At 43.4% G+C, this 23875-nt stretch overlaps 1 protein-coding gene across 6 annotated transcripts in view; it reads right to left on the reverse strand.

Moving 5' to 3' along the window:
* The window catches only part of ARHGEF6 (Rac/Cdc42 guanine nucleotide exchange factor 6), a 101226-nt gene that overhangs the window by 17380 nt on the left and 59971 nt on the right, over positions 1-23875 (reverse strand). For all 6 annotated transcript variants that reach the window (XM_019421509.2, XM_019421508.2, XM_019421505.2 and 3 more), the window contains 4 exons: positions 22893-22988; positions 21139-21261; positions 4392-4530; positions 1656-1715 (listed from right to left, as the gene is read on the reverse strand). In XM_019421509.2, coding sequence (XP_019277054.2) covers positions 1656-1715; positions 4392-4530; positions 21139-21261; positions 22893-22988 — 418 coding nt within the window. The remainder of the gene's footprint in view (positions 1-1655; positions 1716-4391; positions 4531-21138; positions 21262-22892; positions 22989-23875) is intronic.

A 23875-nucleotide genomic window follows, 5' to 3' on the forward strand; every position in this document is an offset into this window, starting at 1 on the left:
TACAACGAAACAGAGGCACTGCCTATGCTTTGTTTAGGGACTGGGAGTAGGTTGGTATGGAGAAAAAAATACTACATTAATTCTGTTCCTAAAAGAATTGTAAGAAAGAGATACAACTGAATTTTATGAATACAAAGTGAAAATACAAACCAGGAAACAAAATGTGGGGTATGAATACTATATCTATCTATCTATCTATCTATCTATCTATCTATCTACATATAGATAGATATAGATCACTGTTTCAGAAAATGTGAAGTCATCTTAGAATAATTTTTAACAGTATTTACACATTTGTTAAAAAATGTAACAGTATTTACTCCAAATTGAATATGAAAATAAGCATATGGTTAGTTATGTTACTGTTTCCAAATAAATGTCACAGTTCCCTGGGGGCTGTGTTTTCTATAAAATCTCTGCTGCCCCTTTCGGCTAAATGGAAACTTGAAGAAATCAGTTCACTGGACACATGTTTCTGAAGCATCTAAAGTGGGAATAAATATACTAGAACCATCAAAGCAAGCTTCACAACATGTACTATGGTCAGAAAGGAATATTGTTGTCAAAAGGAATTTTATATTCAATTTACGTAGGACAAAATAAAAGGGACGCAAATAGTAATAAATGCCATGTAAAACTGCCAAGATTAAACTGTGACCTATGACAACAAAAGGTATTTAATGTAATACCTTACTCTGGACTTCAACTTGCTGTCTACCTGTGGACGCATCACGTACTGATCTTTCAACAGCAATAAAAATGAGGTGATGGCGAATGTTGCATCACAACCTTATAGCAAGAACCGACAACTAACCGTGGATCCCAATCCCTTGGAATGCTACATTAATGTCTAGAATGGGGGCACCTGGGTGGCTCACTAGGGTAAGCGTCTGACTCTTGGTTTCAGTTCAGGTCATGATCTCACCGTTTGTGGGTTCGAGCCCACACTGACAGCCTGCTTGAGATTCTCTCTCTCTCTCTCTCTCTCTCTCTCCCTCTCTCTGCACCTCCCCTGCTTGCTTGCTCTCTCTCTCAAAATAAATACATAGACATTAAAAAAAAAAAAAGAAATGTCTAGAATGAAGCTAAACTTAATCAATCACCCAAAGTGATGCTTTGTTTTCTCCTAAAAGGCCACCAAGTGCTTTTACATCAGTGGGTTCAAGAAGACATTAACAATCATGCTCAAGATACAAGATTACAAAACAATTGCATTTTAGTAGGTTTTTTTCCTTTCAGATTTGATGAAGGATTTCTTTTTCATACGCAAAGAGTAAAACTCACACCCTTTGGCATAAATAGATGAATCCAGCATCGATGGCAATCAGTGAGTGACAAGTTGCACAGACACAAGGTGAACGACACGGGGGTAAAGACAAAGAGACAAAAGGAAACCCCCCACCTACACAACAATGCTTAATGTGGCAGAGACTTCAAATGTGAGTGCTTTATACCCTCAGCCTGGCAACCTTTCATAGGTAAGCATGATTTTTGGAAGACAAAATTAAATGAAACAATCACTGCGATACTGTCGCTAAAGCTTATTGTTTCCACTCTAAAGACCTTTGCATTGGGAAAGAGACGTTACACACAAATCACTCTTTTAGGAACAACGCATACACAACGGAGAATTATAATTTGAGAGCATCACCTACCATGAGAGTTTTGAATGCTACGATTGCTTTCAGAATATCCTGATGATCTGGATGCGTATCCTAGTAAAGGAATACATTGTAAAACAATGTTAAAGGAGAACAGATCAGCGGTCGCCAGGGGTTGGGGGGGGAGGAGGGTTGCGGCTGCAAAGAGACAGGAAATCCGAGGGGATGATGGAACCGTTCTGTATCCCCGTTGTGGCGGTGGTGACACAAATTTAAAGATTACATAATACAACAGCACTTGAGCCTTTGGAATCTCAGCACCTCCGATTATCAGGCGAGCAAGAAATTAAGACAGCCGGTAACACATCATGGGTTTGGCAACAACATACTAGGTGCGGTTATTGGGGCAAGAGCTCTCGTTTCCCCTTTTGCTGCTATACTTGAGATAAGAAATAACCATTAGTTGGCGGGGGGCATCGTCAGGCCATGTTGTTAATAAGTGACCAGAGGTAGGGAGTTGTGGAAACAGAGGAGCGGTCGGAGAAAAATCAATCCAATCTCATTTCCTAAAATGCCTCCATTTTCTTTCGGCGGGTTCAACGTGGCAGACGGGGAAAACAATTCCAAGCTCCATACCGTGTGTTCTTTTGCAAGCGAGGTTCTTACGTATGGTCTGCAATTCCATGGTACTTACAACCCCGAAGAGTGGACAGCTTCAAAAACTACTTGCAGGGATCCACATCTCCGTAACTGTCCACGAAGGGAAAGGGGTGATGCTTGGGGAAGCTGTATACCTAACATGGGGGGCACATGGGGTGCAGCTGCGTACCTAACCTTGGGGGTATATGTACACCTAACCTTTGGAATTCAGCTGGAATAAATGGAAGGAGAAAATCCGCCGTTCGGCCGGCCTTGGGTCACAAAACGCAGCTGAACAGACCAGGGGTCTGCCCCAAGCCAAGAACTGTATCGCGTGTGTGGAGAAAGGTTGTATTCCATCATAGTTAGATGTATCCTTAGCCAGACTAGCGGAGAGCTGACAAGTTCAGGTTCTATTCTACCATTAGCCAGCAGCCAGGCTAAATGATGAGAAAGCTGGAGAAGGAGTCTCACCGGATGGTGAACTCGGGTGCGTGTTATCTGATGGTGGGAAATGGAAGGCAGCCAAAGGCAGGGAAGCAACAGAAAAGGGAGACAGGAGGGAACACGGGTTCCACTTCAAGGAAGGTCAAGAGAGAGGATCCCGGCAGTGGGGGCATCTGGGGAGTCTTCTCCTCAAACGGAGCGCATATTAGTACCTCAGCCCTGAGCAGTAACAGAAACTGATGCCGCTGCTTTCTGGATTTTTGTGATAAGCAAGGAGGGGCAAACCTCAAACGGTTCGGCAAACTGGTTGAGCTTTTGGAAAGGCATCCAGAGGTCAACACCTTCCCAAGCCCTAACTGAAATTTCACTCCGGCAGGCTTTACTCACTCACGGGCTCCCCGCTGCCTCCAGCTTTCCGGCAGGTCAAATAACCTGAGAATGTGGTTTTGCTCAGAGTACATGCTTTCAATCCTTACAAATGCTGACGAGACCGGCAGTGTGCAACCTTTTTCTTTAAAGATAATCAAGCCCTTTAAAACCTCAAAACCTTTCCCCAGACACAGGAAGAGCAACTAGGGTAAACGCAGCCTCCCCCAGAGGGCCCTCCTCTCCCACCCACACCACCTCCGGCGCCCATGCTCGATGGCTCAAGGACAATTCTAGAAGCTATCCCTGTTGATTGGTTTTTAAGAAAAGGATTGGGCCTCTCGATGAAATAATATTCAGTTATCAGGCCTCGGTGCAAACCTTAATATTCAAAGAAGATTATAGCTATGCCACGGCTGGGGCAAGCCAACTAGAAGTTTATAAACAAAAATGTGAGGGAACTTTGGTGTAGATCTACGATGCGTAGACAGATAAACTAATATTGGACCCGTCTATGAATCTTTAAGGAAATACCAGAATCTTCCAGTGTCATCCAGGGTCAGAAAGCTGAGTGATCACAGGGCTGTAGAGATATCGACCCCTGTCTAGAGTGAAAGTGGTATTTCTATTTTCTGACGTTTTGCTCTGTGTGTCTCCCACAGTCAGGTTGGTTCATATACCGGAACAACGGAAGATCTTGGTCGATTTTGATTGAACTGCCGTCTACAGATGAAGAAAACCTAAGTCAACCGGTTAGCATGGGCTTGAGAGAAGCGGCTGGACCGAGAAGGGGAACGATCATGAATATTGAGTAGTAAAGGAGGTGGGACCTTTGGTTATAAGATGAATAAATTCTGGGGATCTAATGTGCAGCGTGGTGGTCACAGCTTATACCACTGTGTCGTATACTTGAAATTTACTGAGAGTCTATCCTGAGTGTTCTCATCCTCTCTGTGAGGTGATGGAATTCACTTGCTCTGGGAATCATTTTACAATGTATACATATATTAAACCATCATACTGTAACACTTTAAAACTCACAATGTACAACCTAAATATACACAATTTTTATTTGTCAATCAGACCCCAGTAAAAGTGGGAAGATTAAATAAACTAAGTAAACCTGTAAAAAAATCTCCAGAAGGGGGAAATAAAGGAATGCTCCCCCCCCCCTTATTTTGCTGCATAATGAGGAAAACTAGAAGCCCAGGGAAGCGGGAAGATTGAATCAGGTAAAATTTGAAACCCAGGCCTTTTCTGAATTCCTCGGCAAGCTTAGTCTGGAAGGAGACTGGCTGCTTCTTCCAGAGCACAGGCCCATGCGTGGCCTTCCCTTACCTCCATATGGCGTTCCAGCTCTTGCAAGAGAGTCACGTACTTTTCCAGTCGCATGAACGGTTTGCTGAGGCTGGTTGTTAAAATGAGGATACCTGGGCTGGACGCACCTTGACTTTCCATAAATTGTTCCAGATCATCGCTAGAAAAAGAACGAACATGGCTTTGCTATTGCTTCATGTTCTATGCAAAGAATTATCAGCCAAGCATCATTTGCCTATATTTCGTACAATATAAAACCAAATAGAAGTTAGTCGCGCTAATCCAAATGCTGTCCCATGCACGTCAGTGCAAGCGGCGGAGGGGCGGACAGAGGGAGACACAGAGTCCAAAGCAGGCTCCAGGCTCGGAGCTGTCAGCACAGAGCCCGACGCGGGGCTCGAACTCACGGACCGTGAGATCATGACCTGAGCCGAAGTTGGACACTCAACCGACTGAGCCACCCAGGCGCCCCAACATCCAACATACGGTTTTAAAAAGTATTTTCTCAGTCGCCGCAAACATTCAAGTTATTGGCTGGTCAAAGGCGCAGGGTAGCGACTCACCACATGCTCCCTATCACCGGGCACCCACTCATAATGTTCAGAATCAAGTTGAAAATTTGGATAGCTGCGTGTTTGTGTGACTAACCACAAAGTCACGGAGCCTAGGATCTGAAACCAGTGCAGCAGGCGACACAGACAATTCCCATAAGGCAACAACTCGGTTAAAAGAAAAAGGCTATTCATATGTTGTGAACTGTGCCCAGGAAGCTCGTGCTTCTTCTGCTTTTTGCACCGTCTGGATTGTCTCCTTTCTCCCGGCGTGATATTGAGGCCTGGGGCTGAAAGATCATTTTAATATTCATTTATGCAAAATGAAATTAAAGAAGGACACCCACTGCCTACCTGCCAGCCTATTCTGAAACTTCTGCTTATTACTTGGCCCCTTTTACCTCTTTGCTTGCCCGGGCGTATCCAATCAGTCTCGCGTTTATTCCTTTGCATTCCTGCTGCCACTGTCTTGCTTCAGACCTTTCTTTCATCCCATCTGGTTCACTCCAAGAGCCCAACTGGTCTCCTGGCTTCCGGGCCTTTTTGCTTCCAAGTCTTCCTGCAGACCACGGCTCTAAGCCTCTTCCTTTCTCACTCAAGAACCTCTGCTTGCCTCCAAAACCAAGCCTTAACTTTGTAGACTCCTACTGGTCCCACCAATCTTTCTCATCACCCTCGATCACGAACCTTCTCCTACAAAATGACCTACTTCCTTGTGTTCAAGGAAACTTGGGGAGGGGATGCATGGCAGGTCACCCCTATTAATAGACACCGTCCCTCCTTGGGCTTTTGTGAGTGAGAGAGAAAAGGATGGCATTTCAGCTGATGTCCCAGGAACATGCCGTGCAGGGAAAACGGGCTGGGAGTCACTGCCTTAACGGAAGCTGGATCGCATGGGAGAGGTCACACCTGACAATCCACACCGAGTACTGTCATCGGTTGTTGCAGTCTGGCCCCCGAAGCCCCTGAGAGGAGAGAAGTACCCTGACCTGCAGTCATAAAACAGGTCTGGTCACCCTGGATCGCTTACCTAGCCTCAGCTGACTCATCTGTACAACAGAGATAAAACCCACTTCCTAGGGGCGCCTGGATGGCTCAGGCGGTTAAGCGCCCGACTTAGGCTCAGGTCATGATCTCATGGTTCGGTTCGTGAGTAACGGTTCGGTTTATGAGTTGGAGCCCCGCATCAGGCTCGCTGCTGTCAGCACAGAGCCCCCTTTGGATCCTCTGTGCCCCCTCTCTCTCTGCTCCTCCCCCGCTAGCCCACGCGCGCTCTCTCTCTCTCTCTCTCTCTCAAAAATAAATAAACATTTTCAACAAAAAACCAAGGGGGCCTGGGTGGCTCAGTCAGTTCAGCGTCCAACTTTCGGTGTCAGCTCAGGTAATGATCGCACAGTTCGTGAGTTTGAGCTCCGTAGTCGGGCTCTGCGCTGGCAGTGAGGAACGGGCTTGGGATTCTCTCTCGCCCTCTCTCCCTCCGCCCCTCCCCAACTCCCGCTCACGCTCTCTCTCAAAATAAAGAAATAAACTTAAAAAAAAAAAGATAAAAACAAACAAAAAAAACCCTACTTCCTACTAAAATTCTGAAGATTCGGTATTGGGGTTTAGAAGGCTACTGTTTCATGCTAAGATCTTTGCACACATTCATTCTTATTTAATATGGATGCCAACACTTCAAAACAGATGTTATCCTCATTTTACAGATGAGAAACCTGAGATTCAGGAAGAGAGAGTACTCCTAAGTAAGTAGCTAAGTTGGGGTTCATGCCCAGGTCTGAGGTCAAAGCCTCAAGTCTTTCCATGATGCCACACTGCCTCTGTACAGAAAAGTAGTTTGTAAACTTCAGCCTGAAAATGCATCTTTATTACTATTATTACTATGCCAAGGCAAATACCTTGCTAAAATCACATCTTTAAAAACTACCATTAAGCTGTGATTTCCAGCTTAATGGAAACTCAATTGATGTGAAGTTTCCAACCAAGAGCACAAAGTGCACAAGGAGGTTTAAAAATTCATTACATAAAAAATATAATTAGGAAAATAACTTGAATTTGGAGAATGCATCTGAGAAGAAATGTAATTTAGAGAAAATCACTTTCCTAATTTCTTTTCAATTTGGTAAAGAAGTCTTTCTGTGACTACAGAATTGCCCGCATCCTCAATATTCTAACTCTAATTGATACAGGGGTTACAACAATTAAAAGCAAATGCTAGCATGTACTTTGTTATTACTTTCCGTGCAGCACTCCAACTTCTAGGCTTGCTTAATATTATAAGAGAATTAAATTTTTTTTTCCATTTAACATGAGATCATCGGCTATCAGGAAGAAATGAACATTTGACGAGTGCAACGGAAGAACAAAATGGTCTTAATAAAGCCACTGCCCGTTACAATTAATAGGTCCTAAAAGACACATTTTACTTAGCCCGATAAATTTAATGCACAAATTAATATCATTATACAAAAATGAAACACTCAAATATATATTGTGATACCAAAGAACAAGCTGTCTTGAAAATGCAGTTTTTAACTTTATGCAGCCTATTGGAAATGTCAATGGGTTGACTTGTTTTTCAAGCTTAACATGTTCTGTACACGTGATACTATAAAACACAAGCAGTTGTCGAGGTATGGATGCTGTTTTAGACTCAACATATAGTGTACCTCACAGAATGCATGGTGGATGGGGCTCTGGGACATTCTGGGTTGGGCTGGAAAGCTCCAGAAAACTATCTTACCTTATAGTACCTATACAGAGCTTAACCACATCATATAAGAGCGTTTCTGTGGAATCTTTGCAGAGATTTCTACTTTTTTTTTTTTTTTTAATTTTTTAACGTTTATTTATTTTTGAGACAGGGACAGAGTGTGAGCAGGGGAGGGGCAGAGATAGAGAGGGAGACACAGAATGGAAGCAGGCTCCAGGCTCTGAGCTGTCAGCACAGAGCCCGACGTGGGGCTCGAACCCATGAACCGTGAGAACATGACCCGAGCTGAAGTCGGATGCTTCACCGACTGAGCCACCCAGGCGCCCCAGAGATTTCTACTTTGAATGATGAGAGGTCTACCTAGAGCAGCTGGAAAAGGATCGGAGATCTCCCCTCCACAGCCCCCTCCTTCCCACTCCCCTTTCGTGGAAATCACTCTGTTGGAGGCCCCGGGGTGGGGGTGGGGAGTCTGGCCAGTGGAAGATCCCAGGGATGCCGCTCAACTGGGCTGGGTGGATCCCTATTATTCCTTTTTCATTCACTTCATCCCACAGACCAGGCTGTCTGCTTCTTTTTTGTTCCCACCACTTTTTTTTTCTGACCAGTCTCACTTGACCCCTTCCCCGGTTCCTCAAAGACACAAACGGAACAGAAGCTACTTTCAGAATGTTCCCAACGCTCCTTGTCCCGAAGCAAATGCACAACACAGTTCTTTGGGTTTTTCTCAAAGTCTTCTATTGCTGACAACATGGTAAACAGAGGGTGAAAACTCACAAGAGGGAAAGGGCCCAGCGGTGTTTGTCGCTGCAATGGAGACAGAAGTAGGTAGGGTTCAGACCTGTCTTAGCGCTCATTCTCCCACCTCTTTGCTCTCTCTTTAAATCCGGGCCCCTCTCTCTCGTCAAAAGGATGGGAGCCACACCAGAGCGCGGGAGAGAAGTGGGTATTTTTGTAAGGGAGAGGTTAATCCCAGGAAGAAGGAAGAGCTTCAGTAATAAGCCTGAAGGGGAGAGAGAGGGGAAATCCCAAAAGACCTCAACCAGGGGATAACAAAAGACTGGGGCAGCCATTCAAATATATGTAAATATGGGGACACATCAAGGTGGGGGTCTGCCTCTATATCCAAATTCAGATAATACATTACTGCATTTTTCACCAGGTGCTAACACGCCACGAATTTTAAAGCCTTAGACCTCATGGCCCATTGTCAGGCGCATTTCTGGTATGATACTGCCACCTGCAGGCTGAAAGGGAGAAGTTCGACTGACTGGCCTGCCCAGGCTCCAGGGATTTTCCAGCGGCTGACCATCCACAGATTCGGCAGGCAAAGAACAGAAACCCACCAGAGTCCTTATTTCAGCTGACAGCTTCGTCTAAAACAGGATTTTAGACTGAAATTTCTGGAAATTTCATTCAACTACGCCTCGCCTTTACTGTGTCAGCATAAATCGCCACAAAATGCATGTAAAACAGCTGAGATTATGTTAGAACCACGTCTGGGGAAACCCCCCAAGTATTTCAATTTAATTTTCACTCCTTACATGCAAATCAAAGGTTCGATAAAAATTCCGTTCTATGGGACTCCAATGAGTCCTCCATCATTTCAAGGGATAGTATAAAATTCTCAAAAAACATCACCAACCCAAAGGAAGCAAACCGGATATAATCCTCCCCCAAAAGTTGAGAACCTCTAAATTAACTATGTGACAAACTTTAAATCATAATGTTTGAAGGAGTTTCTACGGATTCATAAAACTGAATTCCTAATATGGGGAAATGCAGTCAGTAACATTTTAACACACAGTTACAACAGAAACTTCTCTGAACACTACAGAAGTCTGCTACTTGAGGCACACTGTTTCTGGAATTGCTACTCTCAGGTTAAAAGGAAAAGAATATGTGCTCATAAAAATGGTAAGCTAACATGAGGGGGATCTCTTTTTTCCATGTTTAGTTTATATTTGAGAGAGAGAGAGAGAGAGAGAGAGAGAGAGAGAGAGAGAAAGCAGGTAGGGGGCAGAGAGAGAGGAAGATACAGAATACGAACCAGGCTCCAGGCTCCAAGCTGTCAGCACAGAGCCTGACACGGGGCTCGAACCCACAAAATGTGAGATCACGACCTGAGCCGAAGTCAGACGCTTAACCAACTGAGCCACCCAGGTGCCCCAGAGGGATCTCTTTTTATTGGTATTAAAAAAATTGCCCTTTGGGCACCTGGGTGGCTCAGCTGGTTAAGCGTCCAATTCTTGGTTTGGGCTCAGGTCATGATCTCACAGTTCGTGAGTTCAAGCCCAACGTTGGGCTCTCTGCTGTCAGCGCAGAGCCTGCTTTGGATCCTCTGCCCCCCTTTCTCTGCCCCTCCCTTGCTCGCACTCTCCCTCTCTCTCTCAAAAATAAACAAACATATAAAATTAAAAAAAAAAAAAGAAATTTGCCCTTTTACACACAGGATGTTTATGTATCCACCACAAGAAAAATGTCTCCGAACCATTTTTTTTTCTTTATTGAAGATGGGTGGTAAAGTATGAGAGCGTTCCTGGAAATGACAGAAACAAATCCAGGACTGAGGTCCCCTCCGGTGAGGGAGGGAGAAGCAGGAAATACGAGGGAGCACACACACAGAACTCCAGCTGCAGCTATATTTTGTTTTATAAGCTGAATGGTGGCTACCTGGATGGGATTTATTTTATCTCTGGTTTTTGTGTGCTGGAAATATTACACACCTTTTTTCTAAAAAGGAACTAGCAGCTCGCAGCAGATGAATAAAGTCAAAATAAGGGGTGGTGACAACTACCTTGGTTTTGCTTTAAATTTGTTTATTTTGAGACAGAGAGAGGTGGGAGGCAGAGAAAGCAGGGGGTGGGGGCGAGAGAATCCCTGTGCTGACTGCACAGAGCCCAATGTGGGACTCGATCCCATGAACCATGAGATCATGACCTGAGCCGAAATCAAGAGTCGGACGCTCGACGGACTGGGCCAGCCAGGGGGGGCCCGAAGCCAGAGACTTTGGTATACATTACTTCACTTAACCCACAAACCTGCAAGCTGGTGGAAACTATAAAAGCAACCATTTAAGGTCTCTAGAAACTGTCCTAATGGCATAATGATAAGTGAAAAAATATGTATTCGAGAAAACATTCTTATACTCACACAGAACGGGGAGAGTTCATGGCCTCTGAGCCAGGACCTGCTCCCCTCACCTCTCCTTCCTTCCCAGCTCAGCCTGACAGAGACCGTAGTGGCCAAGAAGACAGGTGTCCCTCTCCCCTTCGCTTCCAATCCAAGGACACCATATCTCACTAGCATATCTCATGTGCTTCAACGTTGAACTGAAAAAGCCAATTCCTGGCAAGGGTGGCTGAGAGGCCGGAGGCTTCCTTCTGTGCTCAGCACCCCCACAGACATAGGGAGGGGGCTCTACCCCAGGAGTGGCAGGCTGAAAATACCGGGGCCCCGCACCCTCACCCCCACTCACTGTTGGGCACAAGTTCTGTGCGGGGTGAGGCAAGCAGAGAAGGGCAGAGGCTAGTGCCCTGCCCAGACCACTGGCACAAAGATTATGCCAGGGGAGGAGGGCAGCCTACAAGAACAGAGGGCTCTGGAGCTCTCCCCAAAGGAACTGGTTTTAGTTGAAAAAGAGCGTGGGGAGGGGAGCGGGGCTGGCTCCGTCGGTAGAGCATGAGACTCTTGATCTCTGGGTCATGAGTTTGAGCCCCACATTGGACACAGAGCCTACTTTAAAAAGAAGAAAGAAAGAAAGAAAGAAAGAAAGAAAGAAAGAAAGAAAGAAAGAAAGAAAGAAAGAAAGAAAGAAGAGAAAAGAAAGGAAAGAAAGAAAGAAAGAAAGAAAGAAAGAAAGAAAGAAAGAGAAAGGGAGAGAGGAGAAATCCAAGCCTAAAGGCTCTTGCAAAAACAATGAAGATTTTGGTGGTGAGCAAATGAGAGGGCGCTGGCAGCTTTTCTTAATTAAGAGCAAGAATGTAAACCATAGGCCACTGAGGTCACTAGACAGAACCAAGGAAAGAGACTGCTAAGAACGGTCAGAACAAACTTCAAAGACTGGTCTCAAAAACAACCCCTGCGTGAACTTAATTGGATCAGATGACAGATCAATTTATGCCCCCAGGGAATTGTCAGAAACATTAGAGCAATCAGCTGGAAATCAGTGGATCTGGCACTAAATCAGCTGGATGTGGCATTAAATTGGGGTAAACAGCTTAACAGGAAAATCAGGGAGAGATGGTCAAAGAGAACCCCGCTAAAACCACTGTCATTTCGGGGTGACTGTGTGTGCATGACCAAGGCTGTGCCCTCTGAGGCGTGACCTCAGCGGATGCACGCTGTGGGCAAAACAGACCCCACTAAGACAGTCCAGTCAACTCACTAAACAAACAAATAAGCAAACAACAACAACAACAAAAACACCCCCCTCTAAGAGGGGAGAAGAGAATCCGTATCCAGAGTTGCTAAATCTAAAATTACATAAAGTGCCTAGTTTTCAAAAAAAAAAAATATATATGTACGACACTGGGGCACCTGGGTGGCTCAGTTAGTTCAGTGTCTGACTTCAGCTCAGGTCACGATCTCGTGGTTCGTGGGTTCAAGCCCCGCGCCGGGCTCTGTGGTGACAGCTCAGAGCCTGGAGCCTGCTTCGGATTCTGTCTCCCTCTCTCTCTGCCCCTCCCCTACTCGTGCTCTGTCTCTCAAAAAATGAATAAACGTTAACAAAAAAAATTTTTTTAATGTAACACACAAAGAAAAAGGAGTCTGTGACCCATACACAGGAGATAAAAAGAGACAACAGAAATTGTGAGAGTGACAAAATGTCAGATTTAACAAAGACTTCAAAGTAGCCATTATAAATGTGTTCTAAGAACAAAATGAAACCATGCTTAAATAATTACAAGAAGCTATAATGACAATGTCTCATCAAACAGAGAGTATCAGTAAAGAGATAGAAATTATAAAAAAAGAACCAAATGGAAATTCAGGCTATAAAGTACAATCATTGTGGGACGCCTGGGTGGCTCAGTCGGTTAAGCATCCGACTTCAGCTCAGGTCACGATCTCTCAGTTTGTGAGTTCGAGCCCCACACTGGGCTCTGTGCCGACAGCTCAGAGCCTGGAGCCTGCTTCATATTCTGTGTCTCCCACTCTCTCTGTCCCTCCCCCACTTGCACTCTCTCTCTCTCAAAAAAAAAATAAACATTAAAAAAATTTTTTTAAGTACAATAACTGAAATTTAAAAATTCACTAGAGGTGCTCAGTGGTAGATCTGAACTGGCAGAAGAAATCAGTGACTTTAATGATAAATTGGTAGAGAATGCAATCTGAGAAAACACAAGGGGGTTAAAAGAATAAAGAAAATTGAGGGGCGCCTGGGTGGCTCAATCAGTTGTGTCCGACTTCGGCTCAGGTCAGGATCTCGTGGTCTGTGAGTTCGAGCCCTGTGTCGGGCTCTGTGCTGACAGCTCAGAGCCTGGAGCCTGCTTCACATTCTGTGTCTCCCTCTTTCTCTCTGCCCCTCCCCCGCTTGTGCCTGTGTGTGTGTGTGTGTGTGTGTGTGCGTGTGCGCTCTCTCCCTCTCTCTCTCCCTCTCTCTCAAAAATAAACACACATTTTTTTCTAAAAAATTAAAATGAAGGGCACCTGGATGGCTCAGTCAGTTAAGCCTCTGACTTTGGCTCAGGTCACGATTTCGTAGTTCATGAGTTCAAGCCCCACATCTGGCTCTGTGGTGACAGCTCAGAACCTGGAACCTGCTTCGGATTCTGTGTCTTCCTCTCTCTCTGCCTCTCCCCTGCTCTCTTTCTCAAAAATAAATAAACATTTAAAAGAAAAAAAGAAAAATGAACAAGCCTCAGAGAAATGTGGGACATCTTTAAGCACAACAACACGTGCATCATGAGAGTCCCAAAAGAGAGAATGAAGCAGAAAAATATTTGAAGAAATAATGACTGAAAAATTTCCCAAACTTGAGGAAAATGTTAATCTACACATCCAAGAAATTCAATGAATTCCAAGTAGAAAAAATGCAAAGAGTTCCATATATAAATTATCGTAAAAATGCTGAGAGACAAAAGCAAAGAGAAAATATTAAAAACAGAAAGAGAAAAACAATTCATGGTGCGCTAGGGAACCTGAATAAGATTAACTGCTAATTTCTCATCAGAATTAATAAGGGCGGGGCGCCTGGGTGGCTCAGTCAGTTAAGCGTCCGACTTCGGCTCAGGTCATGATCTCGCGGTCCGTGGGTTTGAGCCCCGCGTCAGGCTCTGTGCTGACAGCTCAGAGCCTGGAGCCTGTTTCAGATTCTGTGTCTCCCTCTCTCTCTGACCCTCCCCTGCTCATGCTCTGTCTCTCTCTGTCCCAAAAATAAATAAACGTTAAAAAAAATTAAAAAAAAAAAGAATTAATAAGGGCAAGGAGGCAGTGAAATGATATACTCAAAGTAAAGAAACAAAACTGCCCACCAAGAATTCTATATCCATCCAAACTATCTTTCAAAAATTTAGGTGGAAAAGGGGCACCTGGGTGGCTCAGTTGTTTAAGCATCTGGCTCTTGATTTCGGCCCAGGTCGTGATCTCTCAGTTTGTGGGTTCGAGCCCCACATAGAGCCCTGAGTCAGACTCCATGCTGACAGCACAGTGCCTGCTCAGGATTCTCTCTCTCTCTCTCCCTCTCAAAATAAATAAATAAACTTAAAACAAAATTTAGGTGGAATGAAAATATCCCCCAATAAACAAAAACTGTAAGAACTCTTTGCTGGAAGACCCACCTTACAAGAAATACTAAAGTTACGTGATAAAATCAAGTAAATCCAGATGTAAACTCAAATCTACCTGTAAGAAGAAGAGAGATGTAAACCGACCTATCATAAAAGACAGTAAAAATACATATGTCTCCTTCTTCTCTTAACTAATGTAAAAACAATTGCATAAAGCCTGTAACATATAGAAATGTAATGTATTTTACAACCACAGCACAGTAACTCAAATCCACAGGAAGAAATAAACACATAGTAAACGAGAATGTTAATGTAACTGATGCTATAAATACATCCTTGCCCTCTTTTCTTCTCTCGTTTTCATTATTACACATAAAATAATACTTATAGCAATATACTATTGGGCTTGTAACTTACAGATGTAATATGTATAACAATTGTAGCCCAAAAAGGGAAGAGGAAACAGAGTTATACCAGGAATCACATTCGTATATCTCACTAGAATTAACTTAGTGTGACTTATAAAGGAGATTCTGATAAGATATATATGGAAAGCATCAGAGCAACTACCAAAGAAAGAATTCAAAAAAAAACAAAATCACTGAAGGACTTCTGGTTTCAGCTCTGACATGTAGAGTTCGGAAGGCATCATTACTATTCTCCCAAGTAAAAAACTAATTGAAAAATCAATGACTTTTCTTAGATCTACTGGGAATTGGGATCACAGGGAAACCACCACCCCCAAATCTGGAAAGACAGGTAAATACAGAGACTTAAAACAGAGATATGTTTCCCTGAAGGACAAACCACTGGCTCCAGTAACTGGCAGAAACATTCAAATGCTAATTTTAAGAGTCTGTTGGGGCCCGGAGCCTGCTTTGGATTCTGTGTCCTCCCCCAACCCCAGCACTCTCTCTGCCTCTCCCCTGCCCATGCTCTGTCTCGCTCTGCGTCTCAAAAATAAATATTAAAAAAAATTTTTTTTAAAGAGTCTAAGTGTGGACTACCTGGACAGTTAAAAAACCCCCAGCAACTCAGTCTCAGGATCCAAATATTTTTGTGGGTTTTGCATCCAAGAGCCCAAGCAAGTTCTCACGGTAAAGATCAGGAGAAAATCCTCTCGTGTGCTGTTCTTTACACTTAAAAGTTTGTTAAGAGGACAGATCTCATGCTACATGTTTTTTATTATTTTTTTTTTTTTGGTCACCATAAAAATAAAAGAGAAAAAAATTAAGTAGAGGAGAAATAAAACTGCCCCAGGCACACAAAAACTGAGGGCAATTATCGCCAATAGACCACCTTTGGAAAAATTGTTAAAACAAGTTCTTCCGAGAGAAGGAAACTTGGATCTACATCCAAAAGGAAGAGTGTTGGGTTGCCTGGGTGGCTCAGTTGGTTAAGCGTCCAACTCTTGATTTTGGCTCAGGTCATGATCTCACAGACTGTGGGATCGAGTCCCACATCGGGCTCTGTGCTGACAATGTGGAGCCTACTTGGGATTCTCCCCGCTCTGTTCCTGCTCTCCCCTGGCTTGTGGGAACACTCTCTTTATCTCTCAAAATAAATAAATTTTTAAAAAGGAAGAGTGTTAGAGAATAATAAATGCAGGTAAAAGAAAACCTTTTCTTCTTCTGATTCTTCGTGGATCTAATAGATAACTTTTAAAAGTAATAATAGTGACAATATATTAGGTGGTTTTACCTTATGGAAAAATAAAATGAATGAGCACAATGTTATAAGAGATGAGGGAGAATTGAGAATACTCTTTTATAAAGTACCCACACTGCCTATGAAATGGTAAAGTATTATAGTGAAAGTGCTGTTAGATTAGTTATAAATGGATATTATAAACTCTAAAGCACTAAAGTTTTTTTAGAAGTATAATATGCTAGGAGAGAAGATAAACTGAAATCATATAAAACATTTAACTAAAATCAGAGAAGTCAGTAAAAGCGGGGAGGGGGGGCGGATAGTAAAGAAACAAAGAACAAGTGCAATGAATAGAAAAGTTATAAACATGGTAAACATGAATCTGACTATATCAATAAGCACTTTAAATGTAAATGGTCTAAATACACCAATTAAAAGACAGAGACTGTCAGGGTGGGTTAAACAACAAGACTCAACTGCATATTGTCTACAAGACACAGACAGAATACAAGGAAAAGGATGCAAGAGATATATCATATTAACGGTAATCAAAAAAATAGCTGGCTTCAGGGCACCTGGGTGGCTCAGTCAGTTGAGCATCCGACTTCGGCTCAGGTCATGATCTCTGGGTTTCTGAGTTCGAGCCCCACGTCGGGCTCTGTGCTGACAACTCGGAGCCTGGAGCCTGCTTCCGATTCTGTGTCTCCTCCTCTCTGTCCCTCCCTTGCTCATGCTCTCTCTCTGTTTCTCAATAATAAATAAATGTTAAAATTTTTTTTAAAAAATGCTGGATTAGCTATATTAAGTTCAGAAAAAGCTGATATCAGAATAAGGAAAATTATCAGGGATAAAGAGGAAGCATTACATAGAGATAAAAGGGCCAATCCCCAACAAGACAAAATAATCCTTAACATGAATACACCTAAGAAGGGAACATCAAAATACACAAGGCAAACATTGATAGAACAGACAGGAGAAATAGATAAATCCACTATTATGGTTAGAAACCTCAACATCTCTCTATCAATAAACAGATCCAGCAGATAGAAAATTAGTAAGGATATAGTTGAATTGAACAGCACCATGAATCTAGTGATCTAGTTGACATTTATAGAATACTTCATCTAATCACAGCAAAATATAAATTCTTCTCAAGCTCACATGGAACATTCACCAAGATAGACCCAATTCTGAGACATAAAACACAGTATAACAAATTTATAAGAATAGAAATCAACAAAAGGTGCTGGGACATTAGACATCCACACACAAAAGAATGAAGTTGGACCCCTACCTCATACCACATGAAAAATTAACTCAAAAATAGATTAAACAGGGGCACATAGGTGGCTGAGTCGGTTAAGCATCTGACTCTTGGTTTCAGCTGAGGTCATGACTTCAAGGTTCATGAGTTCAATCCCCACATCGGGCTCTGCGCTGACAGCTGTGGAGCCTGCTTGGGATTCTCTGTCTCTCTTTCTCTCTCGGCCCCTCCCCTGCTCACTCTCTCTTTCTCAAAATAAATAAATAAACATCTTTTAAAAATAGAGTGAAGAGCTAAAGGTAAGAGATAACACTATAAAATTCTTAATCAGGCAAAAATCCTCATGACTTGGATTAGGCAATAGTTTTTTTAGATAGAACCCCAAAAGTGCAAGCAACAGAAGGCAAATTCGAAATTAAAACTTTTGTGATTCAAAAGACACCATCAAAAAACAAACAAAAAAGGACCCCATCAAGAAAGTGAATAGAAAATCCACAAAGTGGGAGAGAATTTCTGCAAATCGTATATCTAACAAGAGGATATAAAGAAGAATATATAAAGTGTTGCAAGTCAACAATGAAAAGAGGAATAACCCAACTGAAAAATGGGCAAAGGATTTAAAAAATATTTTTTTTTTAATGTTTATTTATTTTTAAGAGAGAGAGACAGAGTGCAAGCAGGGGAGGGGCAGAGAGAGAGGGAGAAAAGGAGGCTCCAGGCTCCGAGCTGTCAGCGCAGAGCCCAATGCGGGGCTTGAACTCACGAACCGTGAGATCATGACCTGAGCCGAAGTCGGAAGCTTAACCGACTGAGCCACCTAGGCGCCCCCAAAATAGGCAAAGGATGGAGGTACCTGGGTGGCTCAGTCGGTTAAGCGTCCGACTTCATCTCAGGTCATGATCTCAGCGTTCATGAGTTTGAGACCCGCATCGGGCTCTCTGCTGTCAGCGCGGAACCCACTTCAGATCCTCTGTCTTCCTCTCTCTCTGCCCCTCCCCCACTCACTTGCGCTTTCTCTCTCTCTCTCTCTCTCTCTCTCAAAAATAAGTAAACATTAAAAACGAATAAAATAGGCAAAGATCTGAATAGACATTTCCCCCAAAGAAGCTATACAAATGGCCAAAAAGCCCATGAAAGATATTTAACAGCATCCTTCATCAGGGAAATGCAAAGCAAATCACAATGAGATATTACTTCACACCCGTCAGGATGGCTACAATCACAAACGCTGATGATAAAAAATGGCGGGAATGAATATAAGTTGGTGCAGCCACCTTGGAAACCAGTCAGACAGCTCCTCTAAAGGTGAAACATAAGTTTTCATATGACCTAGCGATTTCACGCCTGGGTGTCCACCCCAGAGAAATGAAAACATATGTCCACACAAAGACTTGTAGCTAATGTTCATAGAGGCATTATTCACAATCCATATGTCCACCACCTTGAATGGAAGAACAGTATGCTGTATATTGCATGTAGTATATTGTGTATTGTATGCTGTATATTGTATATCTAAACAATGGAATCTTTTTTTTTTTTTTTTTTTTTTGGTGATTTAAAAAACAAGGTACTTAGGGGCACCTGGGTGGCTCACTCGGTTGAGTGCCTGACTCTCGATTTTGGCTCAGGTCATGATCTCACGGATCCTGAGATCGAGCCCCGGGTCATTGGGCTCCAACAGGGTGGAGGCGACTTGGGATTCTCTCTCTCCCTCTCTCTCTCTGCACCCCCCACTTGCATGCTCTCTCTCTCTCTCTCTCTCTCTCAAAAATAAATAAACTTAAAAAATTAAAAATTAACAAATAAAGACCAAGGTGCTAACAAGTGCTACAACATGGATGAACCTGGAAAACATTACGAGAAGGGAAACAAGCCAGACCCAAACGGCCCTGTGCTGTGTGATTCCACTTAAATGAAATGTCCAGAGTGCCAGCGAGTGCCTGGCGATTAGGATGGGTTTGTTTCGGGAGTGATAAAAATGGTCTCCAATTGATTGTGGGGATGGTTGCACAACTCTGAATATGCTAAGAATAATTTAACTGTATGTGAATTCGAACCCAGTAAGCCTGGTGTATAAAAAAGGAAGTGGTAATGTTTTATTTCTTAAGCTGGGTGGTGTGTACCATGGGTGTTCACTTTATTGCAATTCCTTAAATTTGCATTTAAGTTATTCTTTGTAGGTAAAATATATATCTTAACAAACATATCTGTTTAGAAGTCTGGCAGACCTGGGTTCTAATTCTGGCTCAACCGCTTAACGGCTATGGGTTCTCGGGCAGATTCCTTGACCTTCCAACGTCTTATCTGTAAAGCAGAGACGGTAATAATAGTAATTCCCTCATAGGCTCTTACATCATGTGCCTGGCACACTATCAGTGCTATTATTAGCTAATATTAGCTCTAAGGAGTTGAGCCACTTGCCTAAATAACTCAGATTCACGGCTCCGCTTTCTTTAAACGTCAACTTCCGGGTTTGCTATTCTACAAGAATTCACGACGTTGGTCAGGAAATAAAAACTGACCTTCGAGTAGGACCCACTGAATTCTACCTTAAAAATGTCCTTACTTAACGGCTCTATGAAGTCAATAACGCTTCTAACAGAGCAGGACAAAACCCAAAATTCCGCCACCTCCGAGGGTTGGTGTTGACTAGTGTTCCAGTCTGGCTCCGGGAGTTCAAGTCTGAGCCAGATTGAGAGAAGAATATTCCTTTTGGCCATGAGCAGTCTCTACAACTCCTATCCATTCTGAATCTAGTCTCCAGGTTAAGTCCTGAGAGACTCTGTGTGTTGTACTTGCTACTGTCCCCACCACGTCAGATTTCTAGCACATGATTTCAAAGTTCAAACGGCATCTTTAAACCTATCGTACAGGGGCACCTGAGTGGCTCACTTGGTCAAGCACCTGACTCTTGATCTCGGCTCAGGTCATGATCTCATGGTTCATGGGATCGAGCCCCATGCTGGGTTCTGTGCTGACAGCGCGGAGCCTGCTTGGGATTCTTCCTCTCCCTCTCTTTCTGCCCCTCCCCTCCTCGCTCGTGCGCGCGCGCGCTCTCTCTCTCTCTCTCTCCCAAAATAAATAAATAAACTTACAAAAAAGAAACCCACCATACAGCGTGCTGGCCCAGATGAATGCATCAGTAAATGTGTCAGGGACAGGGAGCCCCAGGGTCAGGAGGGGTAGGAGAGAGAAGCATTTATCAAGGTCCCTTGCGAGGCCTCTGAAAGGAGATACTATTCTGTTATTCCCCATGAATCTGAAACAATTTCTAATCCTGTACAATTATTATCACAGCCTAACGCATAAAGTACCTGCCAGGTAGTTCCCACCGCTCGTGCCCTTCCGCCCTCCATGTTAGTAAATATCTGCCTTCCAGTCACAGCGCTGCTTGAGACGTCCCCCGCCAGACAAAGGGAAAGTGAAAACGAGATGACCCCTGGCACTTGAGCTGTTTGGCAGCAACTCAGAAAAACCATTCATGGGGGCACCGGAAGACTACACCAAAGGATCCCAATGGAGTTTTGCTTCAGGAAGGCCTTCCCTGAGCCTCCCCTCCCCCCACACTAAGCTGATACCATGTTGCACAGTCTCACACCATCCTTTTCATTACCCTTTTGTCCTACAACATGGTTATGGTGTTTGATTTCACGTCTGCATTGCTCTCAAGAGTCTATGCTCTGAGGGGAGGGACTTCCTCTTCCTTGCTTACTGCTGTATCCCCGCCAGCCAGGACAGGACCTTGCACATAGCAGCTGCTCAGTCATCAAAAGTTCAGCTGGCGACCTTGGACTTCCAAATGAAGCAGTCCCAGGAAAGGATCTCACTGTAAAGCAGCCTATTTGGGGAAATGGTAACAGTTTACCTGTGCTGTGTGAGTACATTGACAGCTGAGGGGTGATTTGCGCAGTAAGCCAGATACATAGATTTAAAATGAGGCATGAGGTTCAGTAGACAGCCTCCTACTTTGTGTTGGTTTTCTGGGAACCTGTAAATAAAACAGATGAAACACAGAACGTAAAATAATAAACGCAATAAAGGAAGATGGCTCCAATCAAACCTGGCAACGTGCAAACCTTTGGAATTCTTTTGCCAAAATTAAAAGAGAAACTATATTATAATCACTTCCTCCATGAAATGTAAGCTCTTGACCACCAAACACAGCACCAATGCATAAGGTCAGGTACTTACCTGGAATTACGAAGTAGGGTGTTTTGGGTTTTTTTTTTTTTTAAGATATTTATTCAAGGGCGCCTGGCTGGCTCAGTCGTTAAGCATCTGACTTGGCTCAGGTCGTGATCGCATGGTTCGTGAGTTCGAGGACCACATCGGGTGAGCTCGAGCTCTGCTTCGGGTGAGACTGCCTCTCTATCTCTGCCTCTCCTGGGATTCTCTCCTTCTCTGCCTCTCCCTCACTTGTGCCTCTCTCTCTTTCTCAAAAAAGGTATTTATTCAAATTATAATATTCAAGTTTTTGGCCAGGCACACACAAAAATACTGTCGGCTAATTTATATGAAGTTCAAGTACAGACACAACTAATCAACTCCAAAAATGACATATCACAAAAGAGTATTATGTAGTCTTAGTGACCTGGTGGTCCCTAGGCAGGATGGCCTCAAGATTTTTTTAATTATTTTTTTTTAAGTTACAAGCCACCTGTTTTTATTTGTAGAAAAATCAGAAAAGTGCAAGAAAGAAAAAATATTACCCAGAACCCCACCATTCGGGGATTATAATAATTTTGGCATTTTCCTTGGACTTCCTCCTACCTCTTTCTCTATAAAATGGAAAACGAAGATTACAAATCTAGTTTGTGATCTGCTCTTCTCACCTGGTGACTTCTCTTCCCTCATCAACAAGCTGGATCCCTATGCACATTGAGGATGGCTCCACAGGTCTCTTTGGTGTGGGCTCTTACCATCTTCCTTCCTGGATGACCACCCGTGTCCCAGAAAGCTCAAGAAACAGGCAATCCCTCCAGTTTCGCTATAGACGATGAAAGCTGCCAACTTCTCCAAGATACACTGCTTGGAAAATGAATCTTGCTACAGAAATATACTGCCTGATGATCATTACAGCCCATTCCATAGTTGAACACTTCAACCATCGAGCGAGCCATCAAATATGTATTGTGGTTCACACAAAGATATACTTTCCTTTCCCCACTTCTTCAAGTTTCAACTGTTAATATAATAGATAAGATCCTGGGTGTGATTTAAAGAGAAGCAGCAGCTTGTGCAACCAAATGAGTCATCTGACTAATTTTCCATTTGCAATGTACAAAAGAAAATATCTAATCAATGTCAAAGGCATCATCCGCGGTCGATCGAGACCGTATTTGGCTCTTACACTGCCCAGGAGCAGTAAAAGCAATACAATTTTTCAGTAAAGTCAGGAACAATTTACTGCACGTAGAGCCCTGATATATACAACTAATGGTTTGGCCCTGTGAATGCCACCACCTAGCGTATTTTCTCTGTACCGGGACCGTTTATCAGAGTTGTAACAAATGAGTAAACATAAAATGCCCTTAATCTAAGACAACGGTTAAAAGGAAAACAAAACACGCCAAGGAAGCGATGTTGCTGGCTATCTTGATGGCAATATGTGACACTCACTTTGAACATTCTTCCAAGGCTTGGCAGAGCGTCTGTTGAAATGAGCATACTTCCTCAAAGTTCCCCAATAAAGATGTAAACTCCACAGTACTCAGACTGGAAAAAAAAACATACATAGTTTCAGTGGCTCGAATTTAAGGATGATTCTAGTTATCTATCTCTGGTCTAGCGAGCTGATGATTTGCTAATAACTGGCAAAGGGGACAAGGGAAGCAACCCCTAGATTTTAACTTTCGCTTTTTAATTTACACCAAGTCCGTGTTCTTAAACAACTTGTAAAAGCATCTTTACTCGGGGTGCCTGGGTGGCTCAGGTGGTTAAGCGTTGGACTCTTGGTTTCGGCCCAGGTCATGATCCCGCGGTTTCGTGAGTTCAAGCCCAGCGTCGGGCTCTGCACTGGCAGCATGGAGCCTGCTTGGGATTCTCTCCCTCCCTCTCTTTCTGTGCCCCGCCCCCCGACGCTGTCTCTGTCTCTCTCAAAATAAGTAAATAAACTTAAAAAAAATAAAAGTGAAAGTGTCTTTCCTTGATTTTCTTTTCCTGCAGTAAGAATAATGATCGTCAAGCAAACGAGGGTTTATCAAAGCCATTTAGGCATTTTACAGTGCAACGAGTGAACGAATTACAACTGCGTACTATCTAAATATCTTAATAGGCAAAATGCATCACAACGGGGGATAAACGTAAAGCATTTTGAGTCTTCTAGAGCCGCTGGGAGAGCAATCGAAGGATAGTATATATGCTCGCAGAATGCACAGGGGAAAAAATCACAAAACCCAGTTTCTCCCAATTTGCAATGCTCATAAATCAACAAAAGGAAATGTTTAGGAGAGGAGGTCCAGGAGAAGAAACTAGTACTGATTTGTCTGTGGAGTGGAACGGAGCAGATAAAGGCAAACGGAACAGTTTTATCCAGAGCTTCCGAACCGTGACCTCTGTCCATTCCTCCCCTACCAGACAGTACGTGGTAACAAGAAGCGCCA

Source organism: Panthera pardus, unplaced genomic scaffold, assembly GCF_024362965.1.
Source record: "Panthera pardus isolate Hobbes unplaced genomic scaffold, ASM2436296v1 HiC_scaffold_27, whole genome shotgun sequence".
In the NCBI taxonomy this organism is placed as follows: domain Eukaryota; kingdom Metazoa; phylum Chordata; class Mammalia; order Carnivora; family Felidae; genus Panthera; species Panthera pardus.